The sequence below is a fragment of the Salvelinus fontinalis genome, chromosome 11 (genome assembly GCF_029448725.1).
Source record: "Salvelinus fontinalis isolate EN_2023a chromosome 11, ASM2944872v1, whole genome shotgun sequence".
Lineage (NCBI taxonomy): Eukaryota > Metazoa > Chordata > Actinopteri > Salmoniformes > Salmonidae > Salvelinus > Salvelinus fontinalis.
The window spans coordinates 48,299,576-48,316,296 of NC_074675.1; the positions used below are offsets into that span (position 1 = coordinate 48,299,576).

Here is a 16,721-nt window from a genome sequence, read left to right on the forward strand (position 1 = left end):
AACCAGCTAACTAGCAAATAGGTGTTGTCTTTGTCGCACTGCTTTGCTGTATCTTGGCCAGGTCGCAGTTGTTGTAAATGATAACTTGTTCTCAACTGGCCTACCCGGTGAAATAAATAAATAAAAAATAACTTTACTATCATTTAGCCTTAGCTTCACGTTACTTGCCATGTACACAAGCTTTTTTTTGTCTCTTGAAGAACAATCGCTATTCCAAATTCGTCTTCATCTGATCCTTTCAATTGCACATCCGTGTCACTAATAAGTAACGTTCGCTAGCTAATCAAAAACGATTTGCCTTGTGTAAACATTAGACGCATGTCTGCTAACATGCTGTCTCACGTCGGTCAAGGTAACGCCACTTCATATCTTGTTCAATTTGTTTGCCACCATGAAGTAGAAATATGAGGTTATTTATGTATTTAATTTTTTGGGAAATATGAGGTTATGAACACTGTAACCAGTGTTTCACGTACAACTTAGTTGCAACATTGTATAGTGTATTTGTTTTCATCTGACCGAAACGGTTGTCGTAAATAGCCTTGAAGATGCCTTGAAGATGAGGCTGTTAATTTGACCACCAGGAGCCACTAAAAGCCCAAGGAAGAAAAATCCTAAAACCTTGAATAGCGCTTTACAGCAGGCCTGAACTGTACTGTTCTGTTTGGTACTTTTATACGCAGTGTTTAAATGTATTGATTTCTTCTAATGGTGGACTTCAAATACAGAAGTGTAGTCTGAAGCTATAATGGATTCCAATTAATTTCTAATAACTCGATGAATAATTTATTGATCTGTCACAGCCATTATTGTGCATTTCCATCACGTGCATGTTACAGGCCTACATCATTAAAAGTGATGTAGGCCTTTGTAAAATGTCTATAGGCTAATAGAATATCCCGAACATAATACGCCCATAAAGAGGCGACCAATAATATTAGTGAAGGGGAAATTACTTATATCTGCAGAACTAGAATTCACTCCAGGCTACACCATTGTGTCCAAAACATTTGCTTATAAATGACCGTTTTGTCTTCCTTTGCCTCGAGTGGCAAATAGGCAACCTCTGAAGAATAACCCATTGTTGCATTGCCTCTTCTCTATCTAGGGTGGACGAGGCGAAGCGACTGGTTTCACTATCGCCAAAAATATCTGTCCAAAATAAGCCTAATACGTTTTTATGGGCTTATTTTGGAGCTAAACTTGTAGCCTGCTCTTTCGCCTATGGGACAACTACTCCCATTGTTAGAGCGGATATATGAGCATCTCGTCATTATATACAGATCTCCGCTCTATTGCACTGTGCAATCCAACGCGTTTTGTTTACACTGCGTCGCAGACCTCATACATTGTAGTCCAAGAAAGACCCACTTGAGAGTGACTTTAACACTGGTTTCTATTAGTATAAACTCTATTTCCCAGAAGCCCTTGTTCGCGGGGAGCGCAGTGGAGCTGTTAATCACCTGGCTGGAGGGATGTTGCTGCCGAAGCAACGACGAAAGCGTCGGGCGCGATCGTACACCCACACCACGGTGCATGCCTGTCAGCGCTGAATCGCCGTCAGTAGATTGTCAGCGGCAGATAATTCCATAGCATCGACATATTATTATAAGCTACATCTTCTGAGTCCACGGAAGCATCTTCTGCAAGGAGAGGCTTCATTAATGTGCAGCTCACAGTCCTGGCCAGAGGTGTGCAGTTGAATGAGGATAAATCTACTGTACAACGGACAGTGAAGAAAATCTAGCATTACCATGAGCACAGGTAAGGTCTTATGCCCTATTATAGACTATAGTGTATGTGAGGCATATGGTTTGATCATAGTAATTCGATGGCAATTACCAGTTTGTATGTTGACATTGTCATCATCTATGGTACTATCAGCTATTACACAGCAAAGCAATTACAGATTTAAGACAAGCATATTGATAGGCCTGTAATATCCATTGACTCGGCAGAAACCACTCTGAGACAAAGGTCCTACTTGAGCTACAGCTCTCCCACTGTGGAATGCCATTTATATGGCTACAGTATGTGGTGTAGAAATGCTCACTAGATTAGGTTTCCACTTGCAGACATATCATTGCATTTTCATTATGTTGCATTGCTGTCTCCCCCCATCTAGCTACATTGCCTGGGAGCTGCAGGCTGATAGCCTGGTACACTGGTCTCGTGTGAGGACATCAGTGTGTCAAGTCCTCCTCATGTCCATCCCGTGTAATACAATGTCATTACATATGAATGACTCTAGTTATGGTTGTGACTAACATGCACAGTGCAGTAGCTGAGTAGTTGAAGAACGTCATTCCTGTGAACATCATGTCTAGAAGACTTATTTGCCTAGTGTAGTGGTTCCTAACCCTTTTCTGTTACTTTACCACCAACTGAATTTTGCTCTGCCCCGAGTACCCCAGAAGTACCTCCTCATGTGCATTTTACCAGTAAGCCTATGGTCTCACGAATCTTCTCAAGTACCCCCTGTGAATAGGCCCAGTACACCCAGGTACTATCCCCCAGTCCTAGTACCCCTGGTTGGGAACCACTGGCCTATGGGCTCAAAACCATCATAGATGTGATGAAATCACAGACTTAGAAATAGTCTGAGCTGCCTCTCACTACTGAGTCAGAGCCACAACACAGGCAAGTCAGGCAAACCGCTTTACTGAGGTGGACAATCAATACCACAGTATTTTATTTTATTTATTTAACCTATATTTAACTAGGCAAGTCAGTTAAGAACTAATTCTTATTTACAATGATGGCCAAACCCCTATGGGACTCTCAATCGCGGCCGGTTGTGATACAGCCTGGAATTGAACCAGGGTCTGTAGTGACTCTTCTAGCACTGAGCTGCAGTGCCTTAGACCGCTGCGTCACTCGGGGGCTCCCCTGTTTGCACTGCTGATGACTGATGAGAAGTTGTTGGAGTTTGTCTGTGAAATGAGGTAGGAATGCATAACAGTCCTGAGTTATCATCAACACTACCTTGTAAACTCACCTGAGCATAACAGTCCTGAGTTATCATCAACACTACCTTGTAAACTCACCTGAGCGTAACAGTCTTGAGTTATCATCAACACTACCTTGTAAACTCACCTGAGCGTAACAGTCCTGAGTTATCATCAACACTACCTTGTAAACTCACCTGAGCGTAACAGTCCTGAGTTATCATCAACACTACCTTGTAAACTCACCTGAGACGTGTACTAAAGAAAAAAAATGTTGTATTCCATCTAGAACTGGGACACTGTCTGTCTTCTCTGAGCAGTGACGTTTTTGTAATGACACCTGTTTGTTAGAGCAATGTTGGATGGATGTAATGACTGATGTTGATGGAACTGTTGGTGAATTGGAATGGATGGAAATGGGAAAGTCTTCACCTATGTGTTCACAGACTCACAGCTGGCGCCCATATGGGTTAGGTCATCCTGCTGGCCTGGCAGGCTGGTGTCCACATGGGTTAGGTCATCCTGCTGACCTGGCAGGTTGGTGTCAACATGGGTTAGGTCATCCTGCTGACCTGGCAGGTTGGTGTCAACATGGGTTAGGTCATCCTGCTGACCTGGCAGGTTGGTGTCAACATGGGTTAGGTCATCCTGCTGGCCTGGCAGGTTGGTGTCAACATGGGTTAGGTCATCCTGCTGACCTGGCAGGCTGGTGTCCACATGGGTTAGGTCATCCTGCTGATCTGGCAGGTTGGTGTCAACATGGGTTAGGTCATCCTGCTGGCCTGGCAGGCTGGTGTCCACATGGGTTAGGTCATCCTGCTGACCTGGCAGGTTGGTGTCAACATGGGTTAGGTCATCCTGCTGACCTGGCAGGTTGGTGTCAACATGGGTTAGGTCATCCTGCTGACCTGGCAGGTTGGTATCAACATGGGTTAGGTCATCCTGCTGACCTGGCAGGTTGGTGTCAACATGGGTTAGGTCATCCTGCTGACCTGGCAGGCTGGTGTCAACATGGGTTAGGTCATCCTGCTGACCTGGCAGGCTGGTGTCCACATCGGTTAGGTCATCCAACTGACCTGGCTGACTGGTAGTGATGATGAACTGGATCAGGTGTGGTCCAGGTTGGTCTGAGGTATTTGAACGATAGACTCTGGTTGATACCCTATCATACAGTGAGTGGACATAACATTAAGAACACCTTCTCTTTCCATTACAGACTAACAAGATTAATCCCTAATTGATGTAATTTGTTAAATCCTCTTCAATCAGTGTAGATGAAGGGGAGGAGACAGGTTAAAGAAGGATTTTTAAGCTTTGAGACAATTGAGACATGGATTGTGTATGTGTGCCATTCAGAGGGTGAATGGGCAAGACAAGGTATGGTAGTAGGTTTTCTACACTCAACAGTTTCCTGTGTATTCAGAATGGTCCACCAGCCAAAAGACATCCAGCCAACTTGACACAACTGTGGGAAGCATTGGCGTCAACATGGACCAGCATCCCTGTGGCGTCAACATGGACCAGCATCCCTGTGGCGTCAACATGGACCAGCATCCCTGTGGAGTCAACATGGACCAGCATCCCTGTGGAGTCAACATGGACCAGCATCCCTGTGGAGTCAACATGGACCAGCATCCCTGTGGAGTCAACATGGACCAGCATCCCCGTGGAGTCAACATGGACCAGCATCCCCGTGGAGTCAACATGGACCAGCATCCCTGTGGAGTCAACATGGACCAGCATCCCTGTGGAGTCAACATGGACCAGCATCCCTGTGGAGTCAACATGGACCAGCATCCCCGTGGAGTCAACATGGACCAGCATCCCCGTGGAGTCAACATGGACCAGCATCCCCGTGGAGGCAACATGGACCAGCATCCCCGTGGAGTCAACATGGACCAGCATCCCCGTGGAGTCAACATGGACCAGCATCCCTGTGGAGTCAACATGGACCAGCATCCCTGTGGAACACTTTCGACACCTTGTAGAGTCCATGTCCCGACGAATTGAGGCTGTTCTGAGGGCAAAACAGGGGGAGTGCGACTCAATATTAGGAAGGTGTTCTTAATGTTTTGTACACTCAGTGTATATTGAGGGCAGATTTCAATGACTGCAGTATCTGAACTGAAGGTGTTTGCCTCACAAACAAATGAAGTAAAGCCTAGTATAACTTTTTTGCTCGCATGGTGAAATACAAGACAAGTCTTCTTTTCGACCAGGTACCAACATTCACCACAGTTTCCCATTGAAATATCTGAATAGCTCTTCACGGTCTGTGTTTACTAGTCAGTCTGTACAGGGGTCAACAGCGATGATTTTCTTTTTTACCTCAATAGATCCCAGATTGGTTATTGGATGATCAGACATTCATTGGTTAATAACAATATACTATGCTAGCCTAGTGTACATCAGTCAGTCAGGGACAATATGAACTCATCACATTGGAACGTAGGCTGCGTCATCGGCAGACACGTTGCAGAATCAATCTGGAGTCACTGGAGAGTCCCCAGCTCCAAACACAGTGCTGTGAGCTGGGTTTGTGGCCAGATCACACCCACTGACTGGATGGATCAGTGGGCCAGAGCTACGGAGGCCCAGCAGGTTCAAAGTCAAGAGGAAAGTCAGGCCCTTCCTTTATTATACAGTAGTAATCCAGGCCCATAGTTACTAGTCAAAGGTTACCATAGAGTGAGTAATAAAATACGAGTGGCTAGTTAGAAAACATTGTACATAGTCATGGTGTTGCTAAACACTACTCTGATTTACTGGAAACCCCCTTTGAAATGCCAATAGACACTAGTGTACATATAGTATGACAGAGTGTAATCATTAAAATAAAGACACCGCAGTATAGGATGAGTGGTGGTTGTTGTGTTTCCACTTAGTCAGCAGATAGAGAGGTAATGTTCTAATTCACATAATGATAATACGAGTCTAAGGTCATAGTACATGAGTGCAAATGTGCAAGTGCCAGCACGTGCTTCAGGGATCAGTGTGGGACTGTGTGAGCCTCACAGAGTGTGTACAGTGTGTGTGTGTGCATCCACATGTGCCGTGTGGGTGTAGACTATGTGTTTCCCATGAACGATCATGAGAGTAGGCAGGTCCACATATACACGCACGCACACACACACACACACACTAATGGGAGTGGGCTGGTCAGGAGATCTCACAGGTGTGATCTCACTGGTGTTAATCTTGAGCTCTTGCTCTCTCACACACTAGCAATTAAGTCTGAAATGTGACGTGGCCCTGTCACGCTCTTATTGGAGGCTTTAATAGATGGAAGGAATGACATGTGCCTTCGGCTTGAGCCGATCGATCAAATATGAGCTGCTGATTGGCTGGGCTGTGCCTGTAATTTGTTAACGGGGGTTTTAGCGTTGATTAGAGATGGCAGTTTCAATGGATTTCTTTGAGATATTGTTTGGAGATGTGTAATAGATATGTCGTTTTTCCTCTTGAACATTGGGCATACTGTGCATAGGATTGTAGTTGATTTCAGCTATAGATCATCAGTGTTACCATGGCATTACTATTGGAATACAGCCAATTCAACAGATTTATTGCCAAACACCATTAACTCAAAGATTGCTTTATATTTCCATTTGGGGGCTATAAATAAACATTAATTAATTTGATTAATTTAAATAATGTACTCTACCATATACTGTAGCTTTAAAAGCTGTGAGTATCTATTTCTGACAGACAATGTTTTCCCTTCTTATTCAGTATCTAGGTTATGATTCTAAAGGTCTTTCGTAAACCAATGAAGCATTACTTATTCATTCATTCATTCTTTTCAGACGTCACTTGTATGTACCATGAGGTGCAATCCTTCACTTCTTAAAACCATGCAGTGCAATCCTTCACTTCTTAAAGCCATGAGTGTCACGATCGTCTATGGGTGAGAGAGAGGACCAAGGCGCAGCGTGTGGAAAATACATCTTCCTTTATTTAGAAGAGAGAAAACACGAAACGAACACTATACATAAACTGACACAAAACAACGAACGACCATGAAGCTACAAACGTTAGTGCACACACAAGCTACAAACGTTCAACATAGACAATTACCCACATTAACCTAGTGCCTATGGCTGTCTTAAATATGGCTCCCAATCAGAGACAATTAATGACATCTGTCTCTGATTGAGAACCATTCAGGCAACCATAGACACAGCTAGACACCTACACTAAACACAAACCCATCTACTCTACTTAACCCCCTAAACCATACAACCACCCTAGACAATACAAAAACACATACCTTCCCCATGTCACACCCTGACCTAACTAAAATAATAAAGGAAACAAAGAATACTAAGGCCAGGGCGTGACATTGAGGTGCAATTCTTCACTTCTTAAAACCATGAGGTGCAATCCTTCACTTCTTAAAACCTTGCAGTGCAATCCTTCACTTCTTAAAGCCATGAGGTGCAATCCTTCACTTTTTAAAACCATACGGTGCAATCCTTCACTTATTAAAACCTTGCAGTGCAATCCTTGACTTCTTAAAACCATGAGGTGCAATCCTTCACTTCTTAAAACCATGAGGTGCAATCCTTCACTTCTTAAAGCCATGAGGTGCAATCCTTCACTTCTTAAAACCTTGCAGTGCAATCCTTCACTTCTTAAAACCATGAGGTGCAATCCTTCACTTCTTAAAGCCATGAGGTGCAATCCTTCACTTCTTAAAACCTTGCAGTGCAATCCTTCACTTCTTAAAACCATGAGGTGCAGTCCTTCACTTCTTAAAACCATGCAGTGCAGGCTGCCTTAATTGAGTCTTCCGTAGTGGAACATGCTGAGAGCTGACATTTAGACTAGGGTTGGTTGGTTGGTTGGTGTTACTGTCAGCATTTAGCTACTAACCCTCCTCTCTCTTCACTGCTGTACTAACAGCCATCAGAGTGAGGCTACACTCTTACATGCTGACCAGACCGCATGCACCATCACGCACGCGCATGTTGATTTTGTCAACCCATACCAGACGCGATCAGGACACGCAGGTTGAAATATCAAAACGAACTCTGAACCAACTATATTAATTTGGGGACAGGTCGAAAAGCATTAAACATTTATGGCAATTTAGCTAGCTAGCTTGCTGTTGCTAGCTAATTTGTCCTAGTCTCCAGGGTGGCGCAGCAATCTAAGGCACTGCATCTCAGTGCAAGAGGCATCACCACAGTCCCTGGTTCGAAACCAGGCTATATCACATCCGGACCGTGGTTGGGAGTCCCATAGGGCGGCGCACAATTGGCCCAGCGTCATCCGGGTTTGGCCGAAGTAGGCCATCATTGTAAATAAGAATTTGTTCTTAACTGACTTGCGTAGTTAAATAAAGGTTACACATATAAACATTGGGTTGTTATTTTACCTGAAATGCACAAGGTCCTCTTGGTCCTCTTTAATCCACAGATTAAATGGTAAACCGAGTTAGTTTCTAGTCATCTCTCCTCCTTCCGGCTTCTTCTTCTTCTTCTTTGGACTTTATATGGCGATGGGCAACCAACTTTAAGGTGCATTACCACCACCAACTGGACTGGAGTGTGGACCTCAGTTCATCTTTCAATCACCCACGTGGGTAAATGCTCCTAAAAATCAATGAGGAGATGGCACGTGGGTATATGCTCCTAAAAACCAATGAGGAGATGGGAGAGGCGGGACTTGCAGCGTGTCAAGCATCACAAACAGAACCGAGTTCTATTTTAGCGCCTGGCTACGCAGACGCTCATAAGCAGTGTGGGTGCAATGATCGAATAACATGTATGTGTAAATGTATTTTGCAATGCTCGTGCACATGACCAAAGCGGTGTTGTCAGCATGTTAGAAAACCTTATTTGGCTGTCCCCATATGAGAACCTTTTTTGGCCCTAGGTAGAACCTTGTTGGGTTCCAGATAGAACACTCAGTACCAAAAAGGGTTCTACAAAGAGTTTTCCTATGGGAATAACCAAAGAACCAAAAACAGACTGGAACCAAGGCTAGCAGTACATATGCACACATATGGTGACATCACATACATATATGTACTCAACAGTTAAACACATAACAGCACCATCTCACACATGGCAAACACACACTTCATGCCAGGGACATCTGTGTTCCACCTGTCTTTAAGTACTGGGATTTCCCTTTGGAGCCAGTAATAACTCTACAGGTATAATGCTGACTCCCTATCTAAACAACTGTAGCTTCACTAGACTGGCTGCAGGTTATCTACATGTCTCTGCTAGGTAAAGCCCCGCTTTATCTCAGCTCACTGGTCACCATAGCAGCACCCACTCCAGCAGGTATATCTCACTGGTCACCCCCATAGCCAATTCCTCCTTTGGTCGTCTTTCCTTCCAGTTCTCTGCTGCCAATGACTGGAACGAACTGCAAAAATCTCTGAAGCTGGAAACACTTATCTCCCTCACTAGCTTTAAGCACCAGCTGTCAGAGCAGCTCACAGATTACTGCACCTGTACATAGCCCATCTATAATTTAGCCCAAACAACTACCACTCCCCCTACTGTATTTATTTATTTATTTTGCTCCTTTGCACCCCATTATTTCTATTTCTACTTTGCACATTCTTCCACTGCAAATCTACCATTCCAGTGTTTTACTTGCTATATTGTATTTACCTCACCACCATGGCCTTTTTTTGCCTTCACCTCCCTTATCTCACATCATTTGTTCACATTTTATATAGACTTATTTTTATACTGTATTATTGACTGTATGTTTTGTTTATTCCATGTATAAATCTATGTTGTTGTATGTGTCGAATTGCTGTGCTTTATCTTGGCCAGGTCGCAGTTGTAAATGAGAGCTTGTTCTCAACTAGCCTACCTGGTTAAATAAAGGTAAAATAAAATAAATAAAAGACTCAGTGAAAAGTTGTACCGTGTGTGTTTCTGTTTTAATCTAAGCATGTCTTTTGTATTTTTCACCCTCCCAGATGAGCCCATGCAAAACAGACCTCTGTTCATTCAGCCTTCCCAAGAGGAAGCTCTTTATAGCTCATCTGCCAAACCTACGATGTGTGTGTGTGTGAGCGCCAATGGGTCTGTGTTAGTTATGATATTGTATTGAGTAAAAGTGCTCTATTCAATACAGTAAAACATAAATTGTCCACAAAAGCCATTGACACTGTGGTAGATAAACTTCTGGTGTGATTGGGGTGGTCCAACGTTATATCCGATCCAATTTCACATTTCAAGGTCTTGGGTCATTTTTCATTTCCAACTGAGTTTCCTGTATTAAAGGGCGATCATAGAAAAGATACTATTTCTCACACTCCTTTCTCCAGAGGGAATTTGCTAATATATATCCTCATACAGGTAACTGCCAAAATAATGGAAACACTTGAGTAACACCTGGGTTTAACACTTTAGTAACACTTGTGTTAAACACCTGAATAACACCTGGGTTAAACACCTGAATAACACTTGGGTTAAACACCTGAATAACACCTGGGTTAAACACCTGAATAACACTTGGGTTAAACACCTGAATAACACCTGGGTTAAACACCTGAATAACACCTGGGTTAAACACCTGAATAACACCTGGGTTAAACACCTGAATAACACCCGGGTTAAACACCTGAATAACACCCGGGTTAAACACCTGAATAACACCTGGGTTAAACACCTGAATAACACCTGGGTTAAACACCTGAATACCACCTGGGTTAAACACCTGAATAACACTTCGGTTAAACACCTGAATAACACTTGTGTTAAACACCTGAATAACACTTGGGTTAAACACCTGAATAACACCTGGGTTAAACACCTGAATAACACCTGGGTTAAACACCTGAATAACACCTGGGTTAAACACCTGAATAACACCTTATGTTAGTGTTTCCTTTATTTTGGCACTTACCTGTACCTCTGCAGTTACTGTAACACAAGTCAACTTTACTAGGGCATTTCATCACGTTCTTTCGTTTTTAGTTTGAGTCTGTGTGTCACAAGGGGGATATATGCTGGTCAGCCTTTTGATAACCTAATGCTACAGTTAATTTATTCTTCACATCTCAACGTCGTACTCCTGAAACAGAAGCTATTTAAGCAAAAATAAAAAAAATTGGCATGTCCCAATCCCAAGGTAGTGTAAAATGCTGTCTTCTAAGGTGCCTTCTTTCGGGCGATTTTGAAGGCAGCATCCCATGTATCCTTCACCTGGGGATAAGTGTGTTAAGCCAGAACCAGACGTACAGTAAGCAGACCCATAATTCGGGCCAGAGAAATGGGTCTTTATCAACGCAGTTCTATCTACATCAGGTGTGTATTTCACAGTATCTATCCAAATTTCCATAGAATCCCTTTGATCACCTGTGTGATATAGACGACAATTCCTCACAGACTTCAATAGTTCCTTTCACAGATGAACACTTTGCCTTTGGCAGGAAATCAATGTCTCTGCAATATGTAGGCTACATACAGCATAAAAGTTAGCGTTGCTGCGTAAAGCATGAATTATATGGAGAAAGCCAAATAAATCAATGTTACCGTTCCCATGACAACTAGCAATCTCTTCAAAGTGAAGGTATCGTACTCCAAAAAGGCAATACACAGCCAAGATGTGTTGTGGCGCTAGGGAAATGTGTTGTGGCGCTAGGGAAATGTGTTGTGGCGCTAGGGAAATGTGTTGTGGCGCTAGGGAAATGTGTTGTGGCGCTAGGCAAATGTGTTGTGGTGCTAAGGAAATGTGTTGTGATGCTAGGGAAATGTGTTGTGGCGCTAGGGAAATGTGTTGTGGCGCTAGGGAAATGTGTTGTGGCGCTAGGGAAATGTGTTGTGGCGCTAGGGAAATGTGTTGTGGTGCTAGGGAATGTGTTGTGGTGCTAGGGGCTGTGTTGTGGTGCTAGGCAATTGTGTTGTGGTGCTAGGGAAATGTGTTGTGGTGCTAGGGAAATGTGTTGTGGTGCTAGAGAAATGTGTTGTGGTGCTAGGGAAATGAGTTGTGGTGCTAGGGAAATATGTTGTAGTGCTAGGGAAATGTGTTGTGGTGCTAGGGAAATGTGTTGTGGTGCTAGGGAAATGTGTCATAAACCATAAGAACAAACCAAAATAATCCCAGACCCAATATTGCCTCTCCCAAAAGAGAATTGACTGCCTTCACATATGGAGACAGAACTTTTCAACCATGAAGGTCCCAGCATTGTTTGTGTTGTCTCTCTTCACCAAGACAATGTGTTCACGTTTGAAACAGAAATACTGTGTTCAGGACTTTGTGCTCTAACTTCAAAGTGAACGTGAAGTTATGGCAGTCCAGCCGGCATGTCGTTCCTAGGGGGTCGGAATGTTAGTTCTGAGGTTTGAGCTAACTGCTAACTAGCTAGCGTGTTCTCGGGGATAGGTTGTTTTTATGGCCTGACATGTCAGACACTTTAGAGCTGTGAGTAAGGAGCCAGGTGGGGAATGTCACAGTGGCGTGTGACACCTGGAACAGTGACCTCCTCTCAGAGACACAGTGACACAGCAATTCAGCAGCCTTCTGCAAAATGACAGCTAGGTCATTATTTTTTTTAAATTTTATCTTTATTTAACTAGGCAAGTCAGTTAAAAACAAATTCTTATTTTCAATGACTGCCTAGGAACAGTGGGTTAACTGCCTGTTCAGGGGCAGAACGACAGATTTGTACCTAGTCAGCTCGGGGATTTGAACTTGCAACCTTTCGGTTACTAGTCCAATGCGCTAACCACTAGGCTACCCTGCCGCCCCAAGGCTTTGACGTTTGTTGTTTTTGAAGGCTCGTTGCCATAGTAACATAAAGACAGTAAATCGTCGTGGCGATGTGCAGTTTCTTCCTTTGGAAACGTGATTTACTTTTGACTAAATGAACTCGGTAGACCCTGTCCTTTAAATTAGGATTATGACGTGTTTCAGTCATTCAGTCACAAGACAATAATAAGAAGCACTATGGTCCAAATACAGCAACAACAAAATCAGATGGAGAGAGAATGACATTACAGTAGATACTGCAATAGTTTATTTCAACTTTCTCAAGTCTGCCGTGCTGAACATACTGTATGAGAGAGAGTGGTGGGGAATGTTGGAAGTGGTGCCAGGACATGTTGCCCTTCATGTTCTATGAGCTGGATAGACGGTCCATCAGAGAGGATAATCACCCCGACTGAACAGCTAACTCTGTTCCTCTGAACTGGCTCAGGATACCCCAGAGACAGGGTGAAGATCAATGAGCTTTTCTGAATTATTCATCAATGCACTTTCTTTTGTGTGTGTGTGTGTGTGTGTGTGTGTGTGTGTGTGTGTGTGTGTGTGTGTGTGTGTGTGTGTGTGTGTGTGTGTGTGTGTGTGTGTGTGTGTGTGTGTGTGTGTGTTTGTGTGTGTGTGGCTCTTTGCTTGTGGGAGGATCAGGTCGTGTGCATGGATGACTGATGATTGGCTGGCTATTGTTGTCCAATATCTCACACTCACATTATGGGATAGTACGTGTGTGGATTGATGTGGGTGATAGACCACTATAGTTAAAACACTGCATGTTTAACAGAGAGAGTGATAGCTATAGCTAGCCAGCACACACGATACACCCATCTGACTGCATTGTGAAGGCCTGTGTAGCATCACCAGAGAGAGTAATAGCTATAGCTAGCCAGCACACACGATACACCCATCTGACTGCATTGTGAAGGCCTGTGTAGCATCACCAGAGAGAGTAATAGCTATAGCTAGCCAGCACACACGATACACCCATCTGACTGCATTGTGAAGGCCTGTGTAGCATCACCAGAGAGAGTAATAGCTATAGCTAGCCAGCACACACGATACACCCATCTGACTGCATTGTGAAGGCCTGTGTAGCATCACCAGAGAGAGTAATAGCTATAGCTAGCCAGCACACACGATACACCCATCTGACTGCATTGTGAAGGCCTGTGTAGCATCACCAGAGAGAGTAATAGCTATAGCTAGCCAGCACACACGATACACCCATCTGACTGCATTGTGAAGGCCTGTGTAGCATCACCAGAGAGAGTAATAGCTATAGCTAGCCAGCACACACGATACACCCATCTGACTGCATTGTGAAGGCCTGTGTAGCATCACCAGAGAGAGTAATAGCTATAGCTAGCCAGCACACACGATACACCCATCTGACTGCATTGTGAAGGCCTGTGTAGCATCACCAGAGAGAGTAATAGCTATAGCTAGCCAGCACACACGATACACCCATCTGACTGCATTGTGAAGGCCTGTGTAGCATCACCAGAGAGAGTAATAGCTATAGCTAGCCAGCACACACGATACACCCATCTGACTGCATTGTGAAGGCCTGTGTAGCATCACCAGAGAGAGTAATAGCTATAGCTAGCCAGCACACACGATACACCCATCTGACTGCATTGTGAAGGCCTGTGTAGCATCACCAGAGAGAGTAATAGCTATAGCTAGCCAGCACACACGATACACCCATCTGACTGCATTGTGAAGGCCTGTGTAGCATCACCAGAGAGAGTAATAGCTATAGCTAGCCAGCACACACGATACACCCATCTGACTGCATTGTGAAGGCCTGTGTAGCATCACCAGAGAGAGTAATAGCTATAGCTAGCCAGCACACACGATACACCCATCTGACTGCATTGTGAAGGCCTGTGTAGCATCACCAGAGAGAGATAAACCCCTTACAGCAGAACAACAGAGCACCTCCACCTTCCTGTTCGTTGGACTACTGAGGAGCGAGCTACTAGCTAGCTATGGCACAGAACTGCTGTGTCAGAAACACCCGGATCTGAATCCTCTCTTCCAGAACATTCCTAGTCCCCGCTGAATGAACAAATTAACCGGATTAGCAAATCCAAATCTCAGTCGGCTCCTTGTATTATTAAAAAGATTGAAAAAGAGCTCAAATGTGGGTCAATAGAATTTGTGCTTTGAAATGTTCGGTGTGTTTAAGAACGTGCTAAGACTGGGGATCTATGAGAGATGAGGTCGGCGTTAGCTGCCAGTGAGGTCACGGTGACTACTAGAGGACTAGATTATCAAACTCTGCTGTTTCTCAGTTACCCGTTTAAACTCGTACCCGTATACGTGGTTGAAAATGGAGGATTTATAAACGCATGGCTGTACAGTAAAAATGCTCAACAAGCCGTCAGACCTCAGGGTCTCTGCTTCACAGCTATGGGGTTTTGATTGACAGCTGTTCTGAACTTGAGCACCACGTGACAGGAAGTCGCCCCCCCCCCCACCACCCCTGCTAATTGGGCAACTTTTGATAAAATGTTTGTTGTCTGAGTGAGGGAAATGCTGTAAAATGAAGAGGACTCGGATGTATCCAGAAAGATGAGACGTTGAAGATGACAATATAAATACCATTTTGTTGTCATACAAGCAAGCCAAACATCCGTGAACCCAAATGTGTACTTCACATTTCAATATCATAAAAGGTATTTTTATATACGGTGACAACGTTTATGATCACTATGTTAGATGTACAGTTACCAAATGTCATGTGGTCATACCCTGGGTTGTTCTGAACAGAAGCAGTCTGTTTGTGTATTGTGGTGAAAACTCACTGCGACACACTCACCTGAATGAACTCATGGCTCCTGTCAATGATCACCAATTCTGTTCCCCTGAATTGCATTGTGAAACACTGTGATATTCTATTTTAGAACTTAACTCGTCATATTGGCAATAGAACAGGCTTTCACATGATGTCCACCAGACCCAGATTTATAATGGACTGTTTTTGGATTGCATAAACAACAGTAATTGTGTGATGGCGGCGATGCAGGGCTGGGTTCTAATCAAAAGAACTACATACAGGCCAATTCCCACGAGTGTAAAGGGTTAATCCTTAACATCAGGCTGCATCAGGTGTGGTGTTGGGGGGTTGATGATCAGGCGTAACACCCGGTTTAGCAGAGAGAGTATTCTGAGACGTGTGTATATAGACTATTCTGTTTCTCTTTTTGTTGTTGTATCTCATTAGGGCAGATTTATGTTGTGTATTTAGATGGTGTTGTTAGACTGCAGGGTGTCTCAATGTTTCATAAACACACACACACACACACACACACACACACACACACACACACACACACACACACACACACACACACACACACACACACACACACACACACACACACACACACACACACACACACACACATACACATACACACACACACACACACACACACACACACACACACACACACACACACACGTTCTCTCTGGCGTATTCGAAGTGGTAAAGTGGGTCAATATGGTGAATGGCGTCAGGCTGATTTTACAAGGAGAAGGCAGGTCTGGCGTTTAGTCTCAAACTCCTCCTTCTTTTCTCTCCTCCTCTCCTCTTCTCCTCCTCTCCTTCTCTTCTCTTTTCCTCTGCTCTTCCTCCTTTCCTCCTCTCCTCCTCTCCTCTCCTCTTCTCCCCTTCTCCTCTCCTCCTCTCCTCCTCTTCTTCTCTTCTCTGCTCCTCCTCCTTGCCTCCTCTCCTCCTCTTCTGCTCTCCCCCTCTCCTCATCTCTCCTTCTCTTCTCCTCTCCTCCTCCTCTCTCCTCCTCTCCTCTCTTCTCCTCTCCTTCTCTCCTCCTCTCTTCTCCTCCTCTCATCTTCCTCTCTTCTCCTCCCTAAGCCTGAGAGTGTGGAGTATCTCTTTCAATCAGTATGTTGACTCTTCTTGAACCTCTCATTGGAACCTACCTCTTTAGGTACTGCCCTTTTCCCTGTTGCTAGGTGATGTTCATTGCATTACAGGTAGGTCTGGCATTTAGTGTCTCAAACTACTCCTCTCCT

At 44.1% G+C, this 16,721-nt stretch overlaps 1 protein-coding gene across 1 annotated transcript in view; it reads left to right on the top strand.

Annotated features, from left to right (window-relative positions):
- Positions 1-1,103: 1,103 nt before the first annotated feature.
- The window catches only part of ablim2 (actin binding LIM protein family, member 2), a 133,704-nt gene continuing 118,086 nt past the window's right edge, over positions 1,104-16,721 (top strand). The window contains exon 1 of the mRNA XM_055938952.1: positions 1,104-1,764. Coding sequence (XP_055794927.1) covers positions 1,755-1,764 — 10 coding nt within the window. The 5' untranslated portion in view covers positions 1,104-1,754. The remainder of the gene's footprint in view (positions 1,765-16,721) is intronic.